This window comes from Monodelphis domestica, chromosome 3 (genome assembly GCF_027887165.1).
Source record: "Monodelphis domestica isolate mMonDom1 chromosome 3, mMonDom1.pri, whole genome shotgun sequence".
Taxonomy (NCBI): domain Eukaryota; kingdom Metazoa; phylum Chordata; class Mammalia; order Didelphimorphia; family Didelphidae; genus Monodelphis; species Monodelphis domestica.
The window spans coordinates 474,950,298-474,967,214 of NC_077229.1; the positions used below are offsets into that span (position 1 = coordinate 474,950,298).

The window sequence follows — 16,917 nt, forward strand, 5'->3', positions numbered from 1 at the left end:
TATTTGATCCTGGAGGTTCTAGAGAGCCACTGGAATTTACTGAGTAAAGGCATGATAGGGCTGGACCTGTACTTTAAGAAAATCAACTTAGTTACTGAATAGAGAATGAATTGGAGTGGGGAAAAGACTTGAGGCAGGTAGACCCGTCATCAAGCTATTGCAATAATTCAACCAGGAGAGGAGGAGGGTCTGCACTAGGGTGATGGTAATGTCAGAAGAGACAATGGGATATATTTAAGAGATGTAAAACTGAAATCAACAGGCTTTCAAAACCAAATGAATATAAAGAATGTGAGATAGTGAGTAGTCAAAAATGTCCATAGTTGATTAATCTACTAAAATTTCAAGTTCCAACTATAGAATATTTGACTTTAAAAAAAATAAGAGTAAGTAAAATACTTCTTTGAAAGTTAATTTATATAAACAATGCATGTTTAAATGAAACCTTTTGGTTTGGGTCTAATCTTTGCTGAATGACAATTATTCTCCACATACCTGATCCAGCATTTTTTCACTAAACCACTTATACACCTGAAAAGGGTTAAAGGCAGGAGGCTGTTTTTCTAGGCTTTTCAAGGTCACTTTTAAAGGTCTGGTGGGTAATGTGTTTTCCTCTGCTACATTCATAGAAAACAGCTGTTCTTTCAAATATTCCTTCAAGGGAGAAAAAAAAAACAAATTTGCATGCTTATTACTCTATGTTCTTTTTTAAAAGCAAGCTGATCAAAACCTGTATTTACTCTTTTCACACATTTTTAGCATTTACTTAGTAGATTCCAATGTTAATATCACAAGAGAGAATTCATTTTCAGAAGATTCAATGCTGATTGAAGATTTATTATACTAAACTGCACCAATCAAAGATAACAACCTAAAATGCCTAAACCTAAAGTGAGGGTCAATTACTAAATTGTCATGAAATAAACTATTCAAGGTATTTGATTTATATAGATTTGACTGTATTTGAAGCTTTTTTCTGGGCATTGTCTTATGAATTATATGGGGCAGAAATTCAATAACCAGTATCAGAGAATACTTTACTAATCTCAAGAATGACTGTTATATATTCTGTTCAGTGGTAAGCATTTATTATTTTTTATTATTTTTAACATTCATTTAAAAAAAAATTTGAGTCCCAAAATTTCTCCCTTCCTCATTCCCCTCCCCTATCCACTGAGATGGCAAGCAATATATCATTTGTACATATGGAGTCATAAAAGACATATTTCCATATCAGTCATGTTAAAATACAAGTGAGAAAAATAAAGTGAAAAAATTATGCCTCAATTTACACTTTGAATTCATTAGTTTTCTCTCTTTTGAGATGGATGGTATTTTTCATCATATGTCTTTCAGAACTGTCTTGGATCATTATACTGATAAAAGTAGCTAAGTGTTTCACAGCTGATCATTATTCAAATATTGATGTTAGTATGTACAATGTTCTCCTGATTCTGCTCACTTCATTTTGCATCAATTTATAAAAGTCTTCCCAAGATTTTTTGAAACCATTCCCCTCATCATTTCTTATAGCAAAATATTATTATATTACCACAACTTATTCAGACATTTCCAAATTGATGGACATCTCTTCAGTTTCTTTTTTTTTTTAATTACCACCGAAAAGTTGCTATAAAGATTTTTTTGTCATATAGGTCCTTTTCTTGGATCTCTTTGGGAATCAGACATATAAGAGATACTGTTGATTGAAAGGGTATGAATAGTTTTATAGCACTGTGGATATAATTTCACATTGTTTTCCAGAACAGCTACACCAGTTCACAATTTCATCATCAGTGTATTAATGCCCCTATTTTTCCATAACCTGTACGGTGTTTGTGATTTTTCTTTTTTTTTTGTCATGTTAGTTAATCTAATAGGGCATGAGGTGGTCCCTCGGAGTTGTTTTAATTTATATTTATCTTAAGTATTAGTAATTTAGAGAATTTTAAAAATATTACTATTTATAGCCTTGATTTTTTCTTCTGAAAATTGCCTGGCATATCTTTTTGCCATTTCTCAATTGAGGAATGGCTTTTTTTTAGGTTTATAAATTTGTTTCAGTACTCAATAATTTTGATAAATGAGGTCTTTTTCAGAGAAATTTGCTGTAATCCCCCCACCTTTACTTTAATTCTTTCCTTCTAATTTTGGCTGCACTAGTTTTGTTTGTGCAAAACCTCTTTAAATTTCATGTAATCAAAATCATCTATGTTACTTTCCATCATCCTCTCTATATCTAGTTTGTTCATAAACTCTTCCCTCATCTATAGATATAACAGGTAAAATTTTCCATGCTACTCTAATTTGCTTATGAGATCACATTTTTATATCTAAGTTAAAACATTAATATTTTAATAGAGGTGGTGCACTACTTTTAAAAAGATACTATTTTGGTAGCTCATCATTGACCAAGGAGCAGTCTACTAAAGTCCAGACAAGCTCATCAGCAGATTGACCACATGGTAATTAATAATACTATCATTATAGAGAGGTTACCCCATATGTCAGTGAAGGCAGTACCCAGCCAAAGGAAATGACCTGAAGTTCTTACATAGGAGTGCATCTTCAATTTCTATACCATAATCATTTTTTCACAGAGCTAATTCCAAAAGACAATCACAAAGCAAATTTATATGAAGCATTCTAAGAAACACCAAGATCTAGTACAGGTTCTGGACAATGAATTCTAATCCTAAAATTTACTGGATGGCCTTAGGAAAATCAATTCATCTCATAGCACCAATCAAATCCTGATCAATTATATTAGTATGTTTTTCATAAATCATAGCCTTCAGAGTTAAAAGTCACTTAGACATTTTCTAGACAAAGCCCTCACTTTGCAAATTAGGCCAAAAGAGTAATTTGCTCAAAGTAACATAGTGGTGACAGTATCAGTATTTGGATATACCTTTGAATTCAATGCTCTGAAGCACAATGAATAATAAAAAAGTACCACTATTTAGCAATACAAAATCAGAACATTTCACAATAAAAGTATTTAAATATCCCTTTTCTGATTTATTAAATTGTGCTTTGCACTGTGTATTTCCTAAAAGATTAATGAATTAATACAATTTTATCTCTGGAAGGACTTTAAAGACAATCCAGCACTGCTCCCATTTTACAGATGAGGTATTTGGGGATCAGAGAGATTAAGTGACTTGCCCACAAGTTCCACAAGTGTTGATTTTCAGCAAAGCAAGTATAAAAACTATGATTTACTGACTCTCTAGTCTCAGATGCTTTTCATTGACCCACATTTTGAAGTCCTGTTATTATTCTGTATCTCAAAATTCAGATTAGAAATCTGCTAGAGAGATTTTAAAGTTCTTCAATAATATGAAACATTGGGAACAACTACTTCAGGAATAGCTTGTTGACAGTTCTTCCCCCCCCCCTGCCCCTTTTTTAAAATAAAACCCTTGCCTTCCATCTTGGGAGTTACTACTGTGTATTGGCTCCATGGTAAGGCCTAGTCAATGGGGATTAAGTGACTTGCCCAGGGTCATACAGCTGGGAAGTGTCTTAGGCCAGATTTGAACCTAGGACAGTTCTTTTCCTTTTTACCAAGGCTCTAGGGTACTACCTCTCTGTGTACCTTTGTCTGTAGGGGCTTTGAATAAAGAGTATATGATGGTGAGAAACAAAAGATTTTCTTACTGGAAAAACAGATTATTGAATGAGGACTAACTTTCCTGTATCATGATTTAAGTGAAATAGAAATAAAAGACCCTGATATGCCCAAAATCATTACCTTATTTTTGCTTATAAAATGTTCATACATATTTTCTCTCTGAATTAATGAAAGCTGGCTTCTGTCCCTACCAAAGAAAAGAGAAACTGTTTTTTTCTACCTCATTTTCTGAATCTCTTTGCTTCTCCATTCTCCTATCTTCAATGATCACCACTATGCTAATAACCACCAACTCTGGATCTCTAGTCTTATTTTACTGCCTGGGCTTGGTCTTGTATAACATGTATATACATATATGCATATAAATTGTCTACCATATATTTTCATCATATTCAGTAATAGAAACTGAATTTATTCTCTTCCAACTCCCACCCATCTTCTTATAAGTTACCTAACTCTGTCCATGGTACCAGCATTTTCTCCTTTACTTTATGAGTCACCAAAATGTTATTCAATTCTTCCCATCTCTAGTGTCATCATGCTATGTTAGGTTCTCATGTTCTAATACCTAGAAGATTTTTTGCAGCAGGCTTTCAGCTATCATTTTTTTTACAGTGGGATTTCCCCTCAGCCTTTGAGTTGATCCTGCAGTCTGTCTGTCACCATAATGACCTTTGAACAATACTTTCTAGCTATGAAATTTTATTATTTTTTGTTATTTGTTCAAAAAACTCTTCTGTGGGCTCCCTATTTCTTATCAGTTCTAAAGATTTCTTTCTATTATTGAAGGCTTATTACAACCTAGTCCCATACCAGCTATATTAAACCATGTCTACTACTGACTCTCTTCTCTCACAAGATCTATTTTCTCAGGGTCTCATAAATGAAGAATAATCTCTTCTGTTTAGGAATACAGATTTAGAGCTAGAAAGGCTCTCAAACATCATCTACTCCAACTCTCTCATTTTATAAAAAAAAAAAAAGCAAAGAGAGACTTAGGGAAGTTAAGTTACTTCACATAGAATGTGAATGGCATTTTGAACCCTGGGCCTCTAATTCCAAAACCTGTGTTTTTTCCATTAAATACTCACTCTCTGCCTTTTCTCTTTGTTAGCCCTGTCTGAAGTGAGGCAGCATGGTATGAATCAAGGGAGTGTCATGTGGATTTGGGATCAGAAATGCCATGTAGGCAAACTAGGATTGAAACAACAAACTGTTTGGATACTTGTTAAAGTTTATATAAAATAGATGTATCACTAGAGTCTTTTTCCAGTAGCAGATTATGGTACGGATGGGACCCTGGGTACTTGAAAGCTGTGAAGTTACAATTGCAACTACCAAACCATCATTTTGGAAAACAAAATCAATACAACATTACACATCTGTCATCCAAGAGCCAAGCTTGCTAAATCTGGAAAGCCAGGTTGGCTATATGAATTTTTTTAAGCTATAGAAACTCACCAAGATAATCTATTAAGCTATGGAGAAGTGGCATTTTAATGGTGGTGGGGGGACTAAGACCTTTGAAATCACAGATTATTAAAGTATAGTGATATTAATGCACCTAGACCTTTAAATTATATGAGAAACATCAAAGATAAAGACCACACAATGCCAATACACATAGTAAAATCTGAAATCTATAATTATTTCAAGGAAATGACTATTCTATTGAGATGCCTGGCACTAAAAATACCTTGGTACTGTCAAGGTCAGAGACCAACCAGCTGAGCAGTAGCTGACATGCAGAACAATATTGGATTCAACCAGTGTTCATTCATTAATGAATTCTAATTAGAGGACCTAGCTACTCCTGAAAATGAAAGCATTTATAGAAAAATATAAGTTAACATTCTGAAATAGTAAGAATGTTTTAATTCTTTTTACATAAAAACAAAAACCAAAAACCAAACAACCAATCCATTACCACATCAGGAGTGCTTTTTTTCCCCTCTGCATTTATTTAGCTATGCATAGCTTAAGAAAATTTTCCCTTACACAAATTTCAGATTTTAGCCCAGGCACAATAAACTAACTTGAAAAATAAATCTCCAACCTACACAATGCAGATCTGAATTGAGTTTATGAGCCATATTATTGTGCAAAGTGTATAAATGAAATCTACATTGTTTCTGCACAGCTTTTTTTCCTACACAAATGCAGACTTGCCTAAATGGAATAGTTTCTATTATAATGCAATATTGAGTTTAGTATTGACTTTAAGAAGCATTATCACCTCCTTGACTAACCCTTAGCTGCCAGCAGACGCTGCCTCAGGCCAGTACACACCTAATTGCTCGGTAAAAAGGCCGTTTCCCTACCTCATTGAGCCGGATGATGTGATAAATTTGCCTCAGGTACTCACTGCCACCTGGTTTGTGGCAGATATCCAGGACCATCATGTTTATTTTCTGCTCAGTCAATTCAAGAGCAATACCTCCTTCTTCTAAGGCTGTAGCTTCTTCTACTGCCATAAGTACACTAGAATAAAGAAAAGATATTAATATCACCAATGAAGAATTGTCAAGATAGAAAAATGAGAGTCAACATAAATTAAGAAGAGAGTCAAAATGAAAATCGAAGGTTGCAAATCTTTATCCAGATTTAACTCACAGAAATTAAAGCTTTCCAAAGAGTGGCTGTTTACATGGACATCCTAGGGGCAAGGACAGGAAAGCATTTTGTAAACTGAATCGCTTTTTTAAAAAAAGTACTACTTTATTGCATCTGTACACCTATATATAAACCATTTCCACATTACTACAATCGTGGAAATTGCCATAATCATAAAGTAAAACAGAATGTCTCTAAAAACATGAAGAAATCAGTTCTACTTTTTCTTTGGGGATAGAAAGCCTCTCTGATACCAGAAATAGCTGTTGGATTCCATACCATGCATGTTCTTTCCTCTCTACTCTAACAGAACACATTTAAGACTAATTAAAGTATCTAACAGGGGAACCCATTATACTAAATATAGGTTAGGGGCTTTATAGCTGAATGCTTTACCACTTGGGCATTTAAAATTGACCTTTTGACACTTGGAAAATTTGGAAATTCCAAATGCCTTTGGAAAATGCATGCTCCTCCCCAGTTTTGTCGAAGTTAGAGATTCTTAGAACTAATAACAACAAGGTTTATTCTTCAAATTGGGACCAATTCCCACCTTCCTAGACACCACAAAGTGAGCACTAGTGTATTAAGTACAGTACAGAAATAAATTGTTCTTATGGGCATTTATTAATTTCCTTTTTTGTTTAAAAATACAACCTCAACACCTTTTCCCAACTACCTGCTAAAGGAAGACCCGAATATACCAAAACCCTCAAGCCACAGTTCTCAAAAGAGAAATACTGGATCTAGATCTGTACCTAATAAATTCAAATCTAATTTTCTAGCCTCATTTGTTATTGGGCTTGTGTTAAGCTTTAAAATGTAAGCATCCTCAAGGAAATTCATGATTTTCCATTGTTTTCTGGCTTAAGTGAAACTTACGGTAGTGTAATCAGTCTGTTACTGAAATTGTGCTACAATTAGAAAATTAGTTCAGCCCAGAGTTGGGGATGTTGACCCGAAGGTGCAGTCAAATGATACCCATCTGCAGGGAGTTAAAGCTACTATTACTTCCACATGTAGCTTCAAAACATACTTGAAGATAAATAGTTTGAAAATTACATAAGCTGCAATCTCCTTCTTTGCTAAAAAGCAAATGAAGTTCCACCTTACTGATAAATTTTACAGACTACTTCCACCGAAATATTTTTAAAAAATATAAAAGAATACTTCAGTGATATCCTTTTGAAACTGCGTACAGGTTGCAATCTAAATTTCTCACCAAGCTTCTTAAAGGTTGACATTGGAAAAGTGGGGGCCCCTGACAAAGGACTGTCTCAGTGTCAGCCCCCAAATTGTATCCTTTCTTGTCCATCACTGTGCAGGTGAAGCAGATGATTGGATTCAGTCAGTGCTATGATTAATGAGTTCCTCTCTGGATTTGGGACTGCCTATCAATCATGTCATTAGGGAGAATGTGCCCTGAAAGAGGCAGACCTCAGCCAAGGAATAACTGCATTCATCTTAATCTGTATATGCACCCAGCCAGCCAAGTCAGGGTCACCATGATGAAAAACAATAATCTTCAACTCGACAAATTACTTTGCAAAGACGGACATTTCTTTACTTTTTTGGGCTGTGTGTTCTCCAGAATCTAAGTTGACTGTTTACAGCTTGAGTGTTACTAGAAAGTGAAGGTTATTTTAATGAATAGTAATGCTTTCGGGCAGTATACAAGACAGGCAATGCATACAGCTGCCACCTTTTCCACTGCAGCTATTTTCACAATTTCCATAAAATCAAAGTTAAATCTGGACATAATAATAGGGGAAAATCTAGTTAAGTGGCATTATTTCAATCAAATATAATATCTGCATGGAAAACTAAATGATTTAATTGATCTTAACAAAAGCACTATTTGATTTGGGTTTTGTTATTATATCCCCATATTTATTCTATGGATAGCAGTTAACTACATAGGAGACAATAAAGAGATAGATTGTATGTTTTATTTTATGAATATATTCATAGACTAATTTATCATTGAATTATGGAAGATATTTAGAAGTAGAAGTTCATTTGTACTTCAAATAATCTAAGATCAAAGATCTGAAGAAACATTACTACAGAGCAAATTAAAAAAAAATTTTTTAATGAATTATTACTCCAAATGAACTAAACATGGTCAAATAAATCATTTTCAAATAAGTGAAATAAATAATTTTATAACTGAATAGCTGTGTATCACAGTTTTATTTAATAAATATTGTGTTAATGACTCAATTATTCAGAATCTTAAGGAAACATTTTTTAAAAACACCTGAAACAAGAGTTTTTTAATTTTTTTGATGCCTGCAGCAAAGCCAGTAAATATCCTTTGGCTAATCACTAAGCAGTCAAATTAAAAAAATAAATAACTGCCCAGTCTGAGACCTTAGGTAGTGGTGGTAGTTTGTGAGATTGAATTAAAGATCAAATATAAGGAGATAATATCATCAGAGGACATTCCTGTGATTGGCTCTAGTTCCTTACCAACACAGTAGTTTTAAACTGGCATTACTTGAAAGAAGAGCCTTAAAATCAAGTACATTATATTTTTTACTATATAAAGCTAATTAGATGTGCCATTTTTAAAAGTTTTTTTTTTTCTCTTTATATCTACCACTAAGAATAATGATATTTAGGCCTAATCTTTTAGTCACTGAATGTGAGCTTGTAAATTGGTATTTAATACAAATGTAAAGATTAAGAAGGTCATTGTCAATGTTAATAAGCTATTACTTGACACCCTTACTGTTACTCCCACCAATCCATCATTCCTAGAAACTAATTCCTATACTTTAATATGCCAGGACCAATAAAAATACCACAATCTATCTCACTGGGTAAATTGAAGTCTCATAGATTATTAACAACAACATTCAAAGCCAACCAGTGAATACAAAGTGCCTAGAAGTTGTTATTTTTTTTTAATAAATGTAACAAATAATATCAGAAATAACTTCTACTAATGCTCATGCTAATCTTTTTCCTACTCACTTTCTACAGCTTCATGCAGATTAGAATTAGAGAAAAGTATAAAATTCTTCCAAGTATGCTCCGGATCATCAGTAAAGGTTTAGGGGCAGGGGAAGGCAGTTTTGTTTTCTGCAGTCAACAGGTTTATTCAGTAAGAACTCCTGGGCACTCATCCTGTATGCTTGTTATTGGCAGGAATGTCATAATCTATGTATTGGAAAGCATCTTTTAAAAGTGAGACTTTCTGTCACATAATTCTAAAATTGAAGATTTCTTTCAATTCAAGAGAACTCTATTTGCATGTTAAAACACACCCAGCAGCTTTAAAAATCCCTACAACAGTACAGATCTATGGGAACAAATCTTTGGGAAAGCTGATTCCTTCATGAAGAAACAGAGGTTCATTTATGTCTGATATGACCAATCTCCCCTAGGACACTCATGTTACCAGATGAAAAGTATTTTTTCATTCACTTAATTTAGGGGCAAAGAAAATAAAAGGCCTTTTATATCCATTGTCTCGTTAATTCAATCTCCACAACACGATTTATTTAGTAAACACTTTAGGGTGGGCTATGGGTACCTGTTTACACAATGGACAAAGATAAAAACTGAATTCTCTGATTCTCTGAAGTCTCCCCAGTGTTCTCCCTATATCCCCTCTAATCAGAAATCTTAAAGTGATGACTAAACAACCGTAGTTCAAATTTTAAGGCAATGCATTTCCAACAAGCAAGTTTTTAAGGAATAGCTTATCTTTTTTTCTTTGCTGAGAAAAATTCCCCAAGTGAAATGCTAAACTAGAAAAATTACTGTTCCAGCCCATGTGACCAGAGTTTTTGTTTGTTTGTAAGCTTCCATTGTGAATGTGTTTGAATAAGAAACTGAAAGAAAAACATCATTTGAAAATATCACATGCTGCTTACCATTCTGTGCTCAATTTTCTTGCTTTCAGCAACTGGCTTTCAATCCAGTTTGGTTTTTGCTGCTCAATGCTGTGTATAACCCGCTGGGTCACTTGATTAGGGCTACTTTTCTGCTTTCCCAAAATGCTTTCTAAACACACACAAACTAAACTGAGTTTCTCTTTACTCCAACTGTCAAATGAGGCACCGGTTAAAAGTTCCAAGGTGTTGCCATCCTCAACTATTCGACATATAATTACAATCAGGTTCCAGACAAGCAGACCAGTTTTCTTCAATTCAACAAAGTTTTTTGACATTTTTCTCTCAGACAGAAAAAAGAAGTACTTAATTGGGGGAGGCAAACATGCAATCATGGTGGGTAACTTGCTGATTACAATAGATACCGCCTGAGCTGCAAACCTTGTGAAGCCTGGAAGGGGGAAAAAAAAAAAAGGAAGCAAAGGTATGATTAACACGAACATTCTAGTTCTATCACCTGTTCTTTGGAGTGTTGTATGGGAATGTCTAATTTTTGTGGAGAAAATTGTTGGGAAGATAAAGTGCTTGACATCTTCAGTACTCTATCTGGTCCTCTACTGTAGTATGCCAAGTTTCTTCCCAAGAATTCAGATTTAAGCAACTCCCAATCTATTCTGGAACAATGAAAGGCATGAAAATTCAGAATTAAGGCTTTTGCTTTTAGCCACATTCAATTCAATAGCATTCCCAAAGTCCCCAAGGGGTCTCAGCAACAAATTTAATTGTTTTCCTTAGTCCTCATTTTTAATGATTGATCTATCTCAATATGTGGCACTGTTGACCATTTTCCTAGTCTCTTGGCTTTGACAATACCATATACTATCTTGGATTATTTCTTACCCCTATAACTACTTCTTTCTTCTTCTTTGCAATATCCTCCAACCCCACTCAGTTTTCTTCCTTATGCTTATCCATGTTTTAATTTTATGTTTCTCTCTCTAAATTAAATTCCTCAAATATTTCATTCTTTGGCAGGAATTTAACTATCACCTGACCTGACAACTCCCCAATCTGGCCCAGATCCCTTTCCTAATCACCTTCAAGACTTCTATCTGAATGATCTGTATTACTTATTACTCAATATATATTAATTTCATGAACTTTCCTCTAAATCCAACTCCCCATGCTGATCTCTTCTACCAATCACAAGGGTTAGAAACACTGGAGGTATTTGGGACACTCCCCCTCCCATCCAATCAATCAGTATGTCTTGTCAATTTTCCTTTTTAATATCCTTTCTTTTCTATTTATATCACTGCCACTCTAGTTCTGGCCCTTGTCTAATACAATTATTGTTACAATACTTTCTTATCTGGTCTCTCTTCACTCCCTTTTAATTCATCCTCGGTAACAATGTTGGGTAATTTTCATAAACAACTACTTCGATTAAATGACTCTCTGCCTCAATATTATTTTTATTACTCGATCTGCACTGTTGCTCAGTCATATTCAATTTTTGTGACCCCATTTGGAGTTTTCTTGGCCAAGATACTGGCATATTTTAATTTCCTTCTCCCGCTCATTTTACATATGAAGAAATAAAGGCCTATAGGGTTAAGTGACTTGCTCAGGGTTACATAGATACTAATTGTCTGAGGCTAAATTTTAATTCAGGTCCTCCTGATTCCAGATCAAGCACTATATCCATTGGACCACAAAACTCAAAATCCTTCACCATCAGCCCTTTGCAATCCTTTGCAATCTCATTTTCTTATTTCCCTTACCTGAATTTCCCATTTCAGTCAAATTGTCCCCTAAATGCTCTTTGTTCTTTCCCCCTTTATGCCTTTGCCAAAGTATAATCTCATTCCCTCTGAACCTTTTAAATCTTGCCTATTCTTCCTAATTTAAGCCACTCTGTCCTGAAACCTGTCTATCTTACTCCATGCCACAGTGTTCTATCCTTGACATTATCACTCATTTGTAATTAAACACATCCAGACCTGGGACTAATCTTGCATTTTTGCCTTGCAGGATTATCTGCAGGCAAGTGACTCTTAGACTGTTTTGTATCTTGCCATGACTCTGTCAGTGCTTTGAATCTCAACTATGGATTCAATATTTATTTGTTAAATTTGTTTGCTGATCTTATCACCATCAATGGATCCAATGATCATCTCTAAGAAGATGATTCTCATTTTTGTGTTATTACCAGACTTAGTTTTGTTTTTTTTCCCCTGAGCCACAGTCAGACATCACCAATTGCCTCTTGGACATCTTGAACTAGATATCCCATAAACCTATCCAATTCAACATGTCCAACACCTAGCTCCTTATCTTTCTCCCTAAATCCTCTCCTCTTCCTAGCAAGGGTGCTCATGCTTAACTCTTTGTCCATCCAATGTGTTTTTCCAATGTGACAACATCCTGCGTGTGTGTGTGTGTGTGTGTGTCTGTGTGTGTGTGTGTCTGTGTGTGTGTGTGTGTGTGTGTGTGTGTGTGTGTGTAGTCACTCCCCTACTATAGAATCTCATCACTTCTTACCTGGACTACTGCAATAGCCTTTCAGTTGGTCTTCCTTTCCCATGTCTCTCCCCTTTCCAATCCATCCTCCACTCTGCTGTCAAAATGGTTTTCCTAAAGTACAGATCTGTGTATGCTCTCTCTCCTCAGCCCCATCTTTGACTCCCTCAGTCAACTCAAGTTGACTAGAGGCTACAACTTTCAGGATCAAGAACAAAATCCTTAGTTTGGCTTCACACATGATTACTTCTGACATTTTCAGCCTTCTTACACTTCATTTCCATCTACATTCCACATTCATCTACACTTGCCAAAGGGCTCCTTTCTACAAACACTCCATCTCCATCTCCATCTCTCTCTCTCTGTACTGGATGATGCCCATAACTGGAAAGCTCTTTCCTCATCTCTTTTTCTTTGTTTGCCCAAGACCCAGCTTCAATCCACATTCTACAAGAGGCCTTTCAGGGTCTCACATTCCCTCTGGTGCCTAACTGATGAGATTACCTACTGTCTGTTTATTTCATATGCACAGAATTTTATTTACATAGTGTTCTCCCATTGAAATGGGAGCTCCTTGATGGTAGAAACGGTGTCTTTGCAGTGTGAAGAGTGTTGAATCTACAGTCAGGAAGATTCAAGCCAAATCCAGCCAGGAGTTCTTACTAGCTGTGTGGTCCCTTAAAGGTAGCTATGTGGCTCAGGAGATTTAGAGCTAGGTCTGGGGATGAGAGGTCTTTGGACCCTAATATCTAGCCTCAGATACTTCCTGACTGTATGATCCTAAGCAAGTCACTTAATGCCTGGCTAGTCTTTACTATTCTTCTGCCTTGGAACAAGTACAAAGTATTGATTTTAAGACAGAAGGTAAGAGTTTTTTTTTTTAAAGTAAACCTTAAAGGGGGCAGCTGGGTAGCTCAGTGGATTGAGAACCAGGCCTAGAGACGGGAGGTCCTAGGTTCAAATCCAGCCTCAGCCACTTCCTAGCTGTGTGACCCTGGGCAAGTCACTTGACCCCCATTGCCTAGCCCTTACCACTCTTCTGCCTTGGAGCCAATACACAGTATTGACTCCAAGACGGAAGGGTAAGGGTTTAAAAAAAAAATAAAGTAAACCTTAAGGGACCATACAAATTTTAGTTATGATAATTAATAAATGCTTATGACGGATTGAAGTGAATTTGTATATGATATCTTATTTAATTTAACACACATAAATTCCATGTTACCTGTAAAATACTTTGCTGAGCACTGGGGATACAGTCCAAAATTTAATCTCTCCTTGCCTTGATGGAGTTTATTTCTCCAGGAAAAAGTGAATTTAAATCAATTAGCTTTTAAAAAAAGGTGTTATATAAACTCAAGATAGTGTTTTTGCTTTTATAATAATAAACAAAATAAACTATTATCAATAATAAAACAGAGTGAGGAGGTTTTGAGAGAGATTTATAACATAATTATCAAGGTTTTCCTTTATTTCAAAAGGTGCAAACCCCCCTCAGGAGGGACACATTTTCGGTAACATTTTATCACACCTTCCATTAGTGAAGTAATATATTTTAAAAGCATTAAGAACTGGAAGAATTTGTATAAATGTGTGAAATTTGGTTCTAAAACAGATGACAATAAACTGTCTATGTAAGTGAGGCTAGAAATAATAATAAAAGTTATTTTCTTAATTTGTGATAGTTTTGTGACATCTTCTTAAGTGCTTAAATTTTTTTCTTATTATATCACTTTATATATTTATGTAAGTTCCTTATGCCTCTTAGCATCCCTACCCTGAACAGGGCCGATGAAAGTATCTTCAATAGGTGTTTGGTACCTATTCATCTGATTTTTAAAATTTACTCAGCCATAGATTAAATACAAATGAATTCAAATTTAGTCATAGATTGATATCGCAAAAATTAGTGAATATTATCTTTTGGATACTAAAAATCTTCTGAAATCTAATGTAAATTTCAATCAGAATATTTTCAAATTTCAAGTTTTTGGAGCTTCATATTCAGTGAAGCTCTGATTAATTTTAAAATACCACTTCCTTGATAGCCTAGGAAAGAGAGACCCAACTTTTCTTTACTGGGAAACATAAATTTAAACTGTACCTTGGGAGTGGTGGCAGTATACCTATAACTAGAATCCATACTTGCAAATGAATGGTATTTAAGTACCAAAGGATATGTGGTAAAAAGCATGGTAGAGTTACGAAGAATCTATAGCTTCCTTTGTTAATTGTGAAGTCAGGTACTCCTGACTATAAAATAGCCACATGCTATGCTCTTGGAACAGTGCAAGTTTCAAGGAAAAGTATTCCCTTAGAAAGACACTCCCCTTCCCTGCCAAATCAAAATGATCATAATGCAGAATTCCTAATTCACTGGTCAGGATAGTGATCAATTTAGGGTAATAAGAATGAGTTAGTTGTCCTCTTACATATAATTCTTTAGCTTCTGCATTATGAAGATATATCCTACAGCAAAAGAAGAAACAATTGGCTGCTGAAGTGTCTATAAAGATTAGCTTCAGGCTGCTCTTTGATTTTGTTTTTCTAAAGATGAAGGGGGTAGGAATGAATTCAGAACTGGGTTGACAAAGTAAGAAGTAAGAACATGGAAAGTGATGAGTTTGAGAGACACTTATAAAAATAGCATTGCACATGTGATCTAATGGGTTAAAATAACCATGACTTCAAAAAAGGTACAAGATATATTAAATGACCCAAAGACAGAATGAAAGAAAGATAGCAACAACTTTCAGACTAGGAAGGACTTTAGTAATGAAAATTTGACATTTTCTGATTTCATTAAATGGCTTTACAGGATTCAAGGGCAATTTTGTAGTCCTTGGATGGAATTAAAGCATTGATATAAAAGGTCACAGATAAAAAAAATTGATTTGTGTTTGTAATGTAAGGTCATGGTGTGAGAACTACCTACTATTCAAGATATATATAGAGACTAACTGAAGGAACATATGTTTCCAGGGTATTTGGTATCAGAAAACTAAGGGTAAATTGGTTGAGAAAAAATTGACATGAATAATTAATACAGAAGAAAATTATTTTATTTTGACATTTTAAAAGAATATCATATACATGGAGATCTAAAAAAAGAAAAAAGAAATCCATGTGAAAATCTAAAAACGTAAAAGTAACGAACAATTTAGAATGCTTCTTAATGATTCTAATTCTTTAAGATTTATAAAACTAAACACAATAGAAAAGGATTTCATCTATTTACTGTTGTTTTAATGTGAGGGGACACTTACCTTTCCCCATTTCTTTTCTTTTCATTTCTTTTGGATTATAACTCCATTCCTTTGGAACCATCTTAAGTAAACTTTCAGGAACAGGTTTGTGTGGGTAGGTACTACAGTTTCCTCCTGCTTCCCAAGAAGTCAACAATGAAGTTATTTGCTTTATGATGCTCTTGACTGTCTCAATCAAAGTCTGTTTCAAGCATCTAATGATCTCTGGTTCAGATTCCATGTTACTTTTAACTGCAAATCCAGGGGAGAAAAATCAGAAAGAATGGAATGTTATAATCAATTATGTCTTTCTTGGCAAGCACAATAGTTTCACAATAAGCTAGGTTAAGATGGAGGAAAGAAGAGAAATTCATAATTTAAAATCATATGGCTGGAGAGATCGAAGATAAGAGGTAGGGGAAATGACCTAAAAATCAAAGATCATACCATAAAAAAAGTAGGAGAAGCAGATCACATACCTTTTACAGTTATATGTAACTGTATATATATGTAACTATAATTATATGTAACAAGGGATGGATGAAATTACCAAAGATAAAGCAAATAACTTCAATTACCTGAAAATGGAAAGTTTCTGTATAAACAAAACAAATGTGGCTAACATAAAAATAGTCAATTGGGAAAAAATAGCTTTTTATCAAATTCCTCTGATAAAGCTTTGATATCCAAGATATATATATATATATTTATATACATATAAACACACACACACACAATCAAAAAGAAAAATAAAAGACCAAAAGCTATTCTTCAATAGAAAAGTGATCAATGAATACAAACAAAAAAATTTTTAGATGAACTATAAATAATAATATATAAGAATATTCCAAATCACTAATAATAATAGAAATGCAAATTCAAACAATCCAAAGTTTCATTTCACACTTAGAAAATTGTTAAAGATGACAAATTATATATAATCAGTGTTGGAGGGATAATGGAAAGACAAGCACATTGTCTAACCTCCACACTTTGGAGGGCTGAGGAGATATAAAGTAGGAAATCATATCTGACCATTTGATTGTATGCTTCTGAT

The 16,917-nt window shown here is 34.4% G+C and overlaps 1 protein-coding gene across 5 annotated transcripts in view; it reads right to left on the reverse strand.

Annotated features, from left to right (window-relative positions):
• The window catches only part of KIAA0825 (KIAA0825 ortholog), a 554,607-nt gene that overhangs the window by 270,209 nt on the left and 267,481 nt on the right, over positions 1 to 16,917 (reverse strand). For 4 of the 5 annotated variants that reach the window (XM_007487289.3, XM_007487287.3, XM_007487288.3 and 1 more), the window contains 4 exons: positions 15,882 to 16,112; positions 10,135 to 10,543; positions 5,959 to 6,118; positions 496 to 654 (listed from right to left, as the gene is read on the reverse strand). In XM_007487289.3, coding sequence (XP_007487351.1) covers positions 496 to 654; positions 5,959 to 6,118; positions 10,135 to 10,543; positions 15,882 to 16,112 — 959 coding nt within the window. Of the gene's footprint in view, positions 1 to 495; positions 655 to 5,958; positions 6,119 to 10,134; positions 10,544 to 13,738; positions 13,915 to 15,881; positions 16,113 to 16,917 lie in introns of those variants that run through there. The other variant, XM_056820802.1, reaches the window with a different exon arrangement.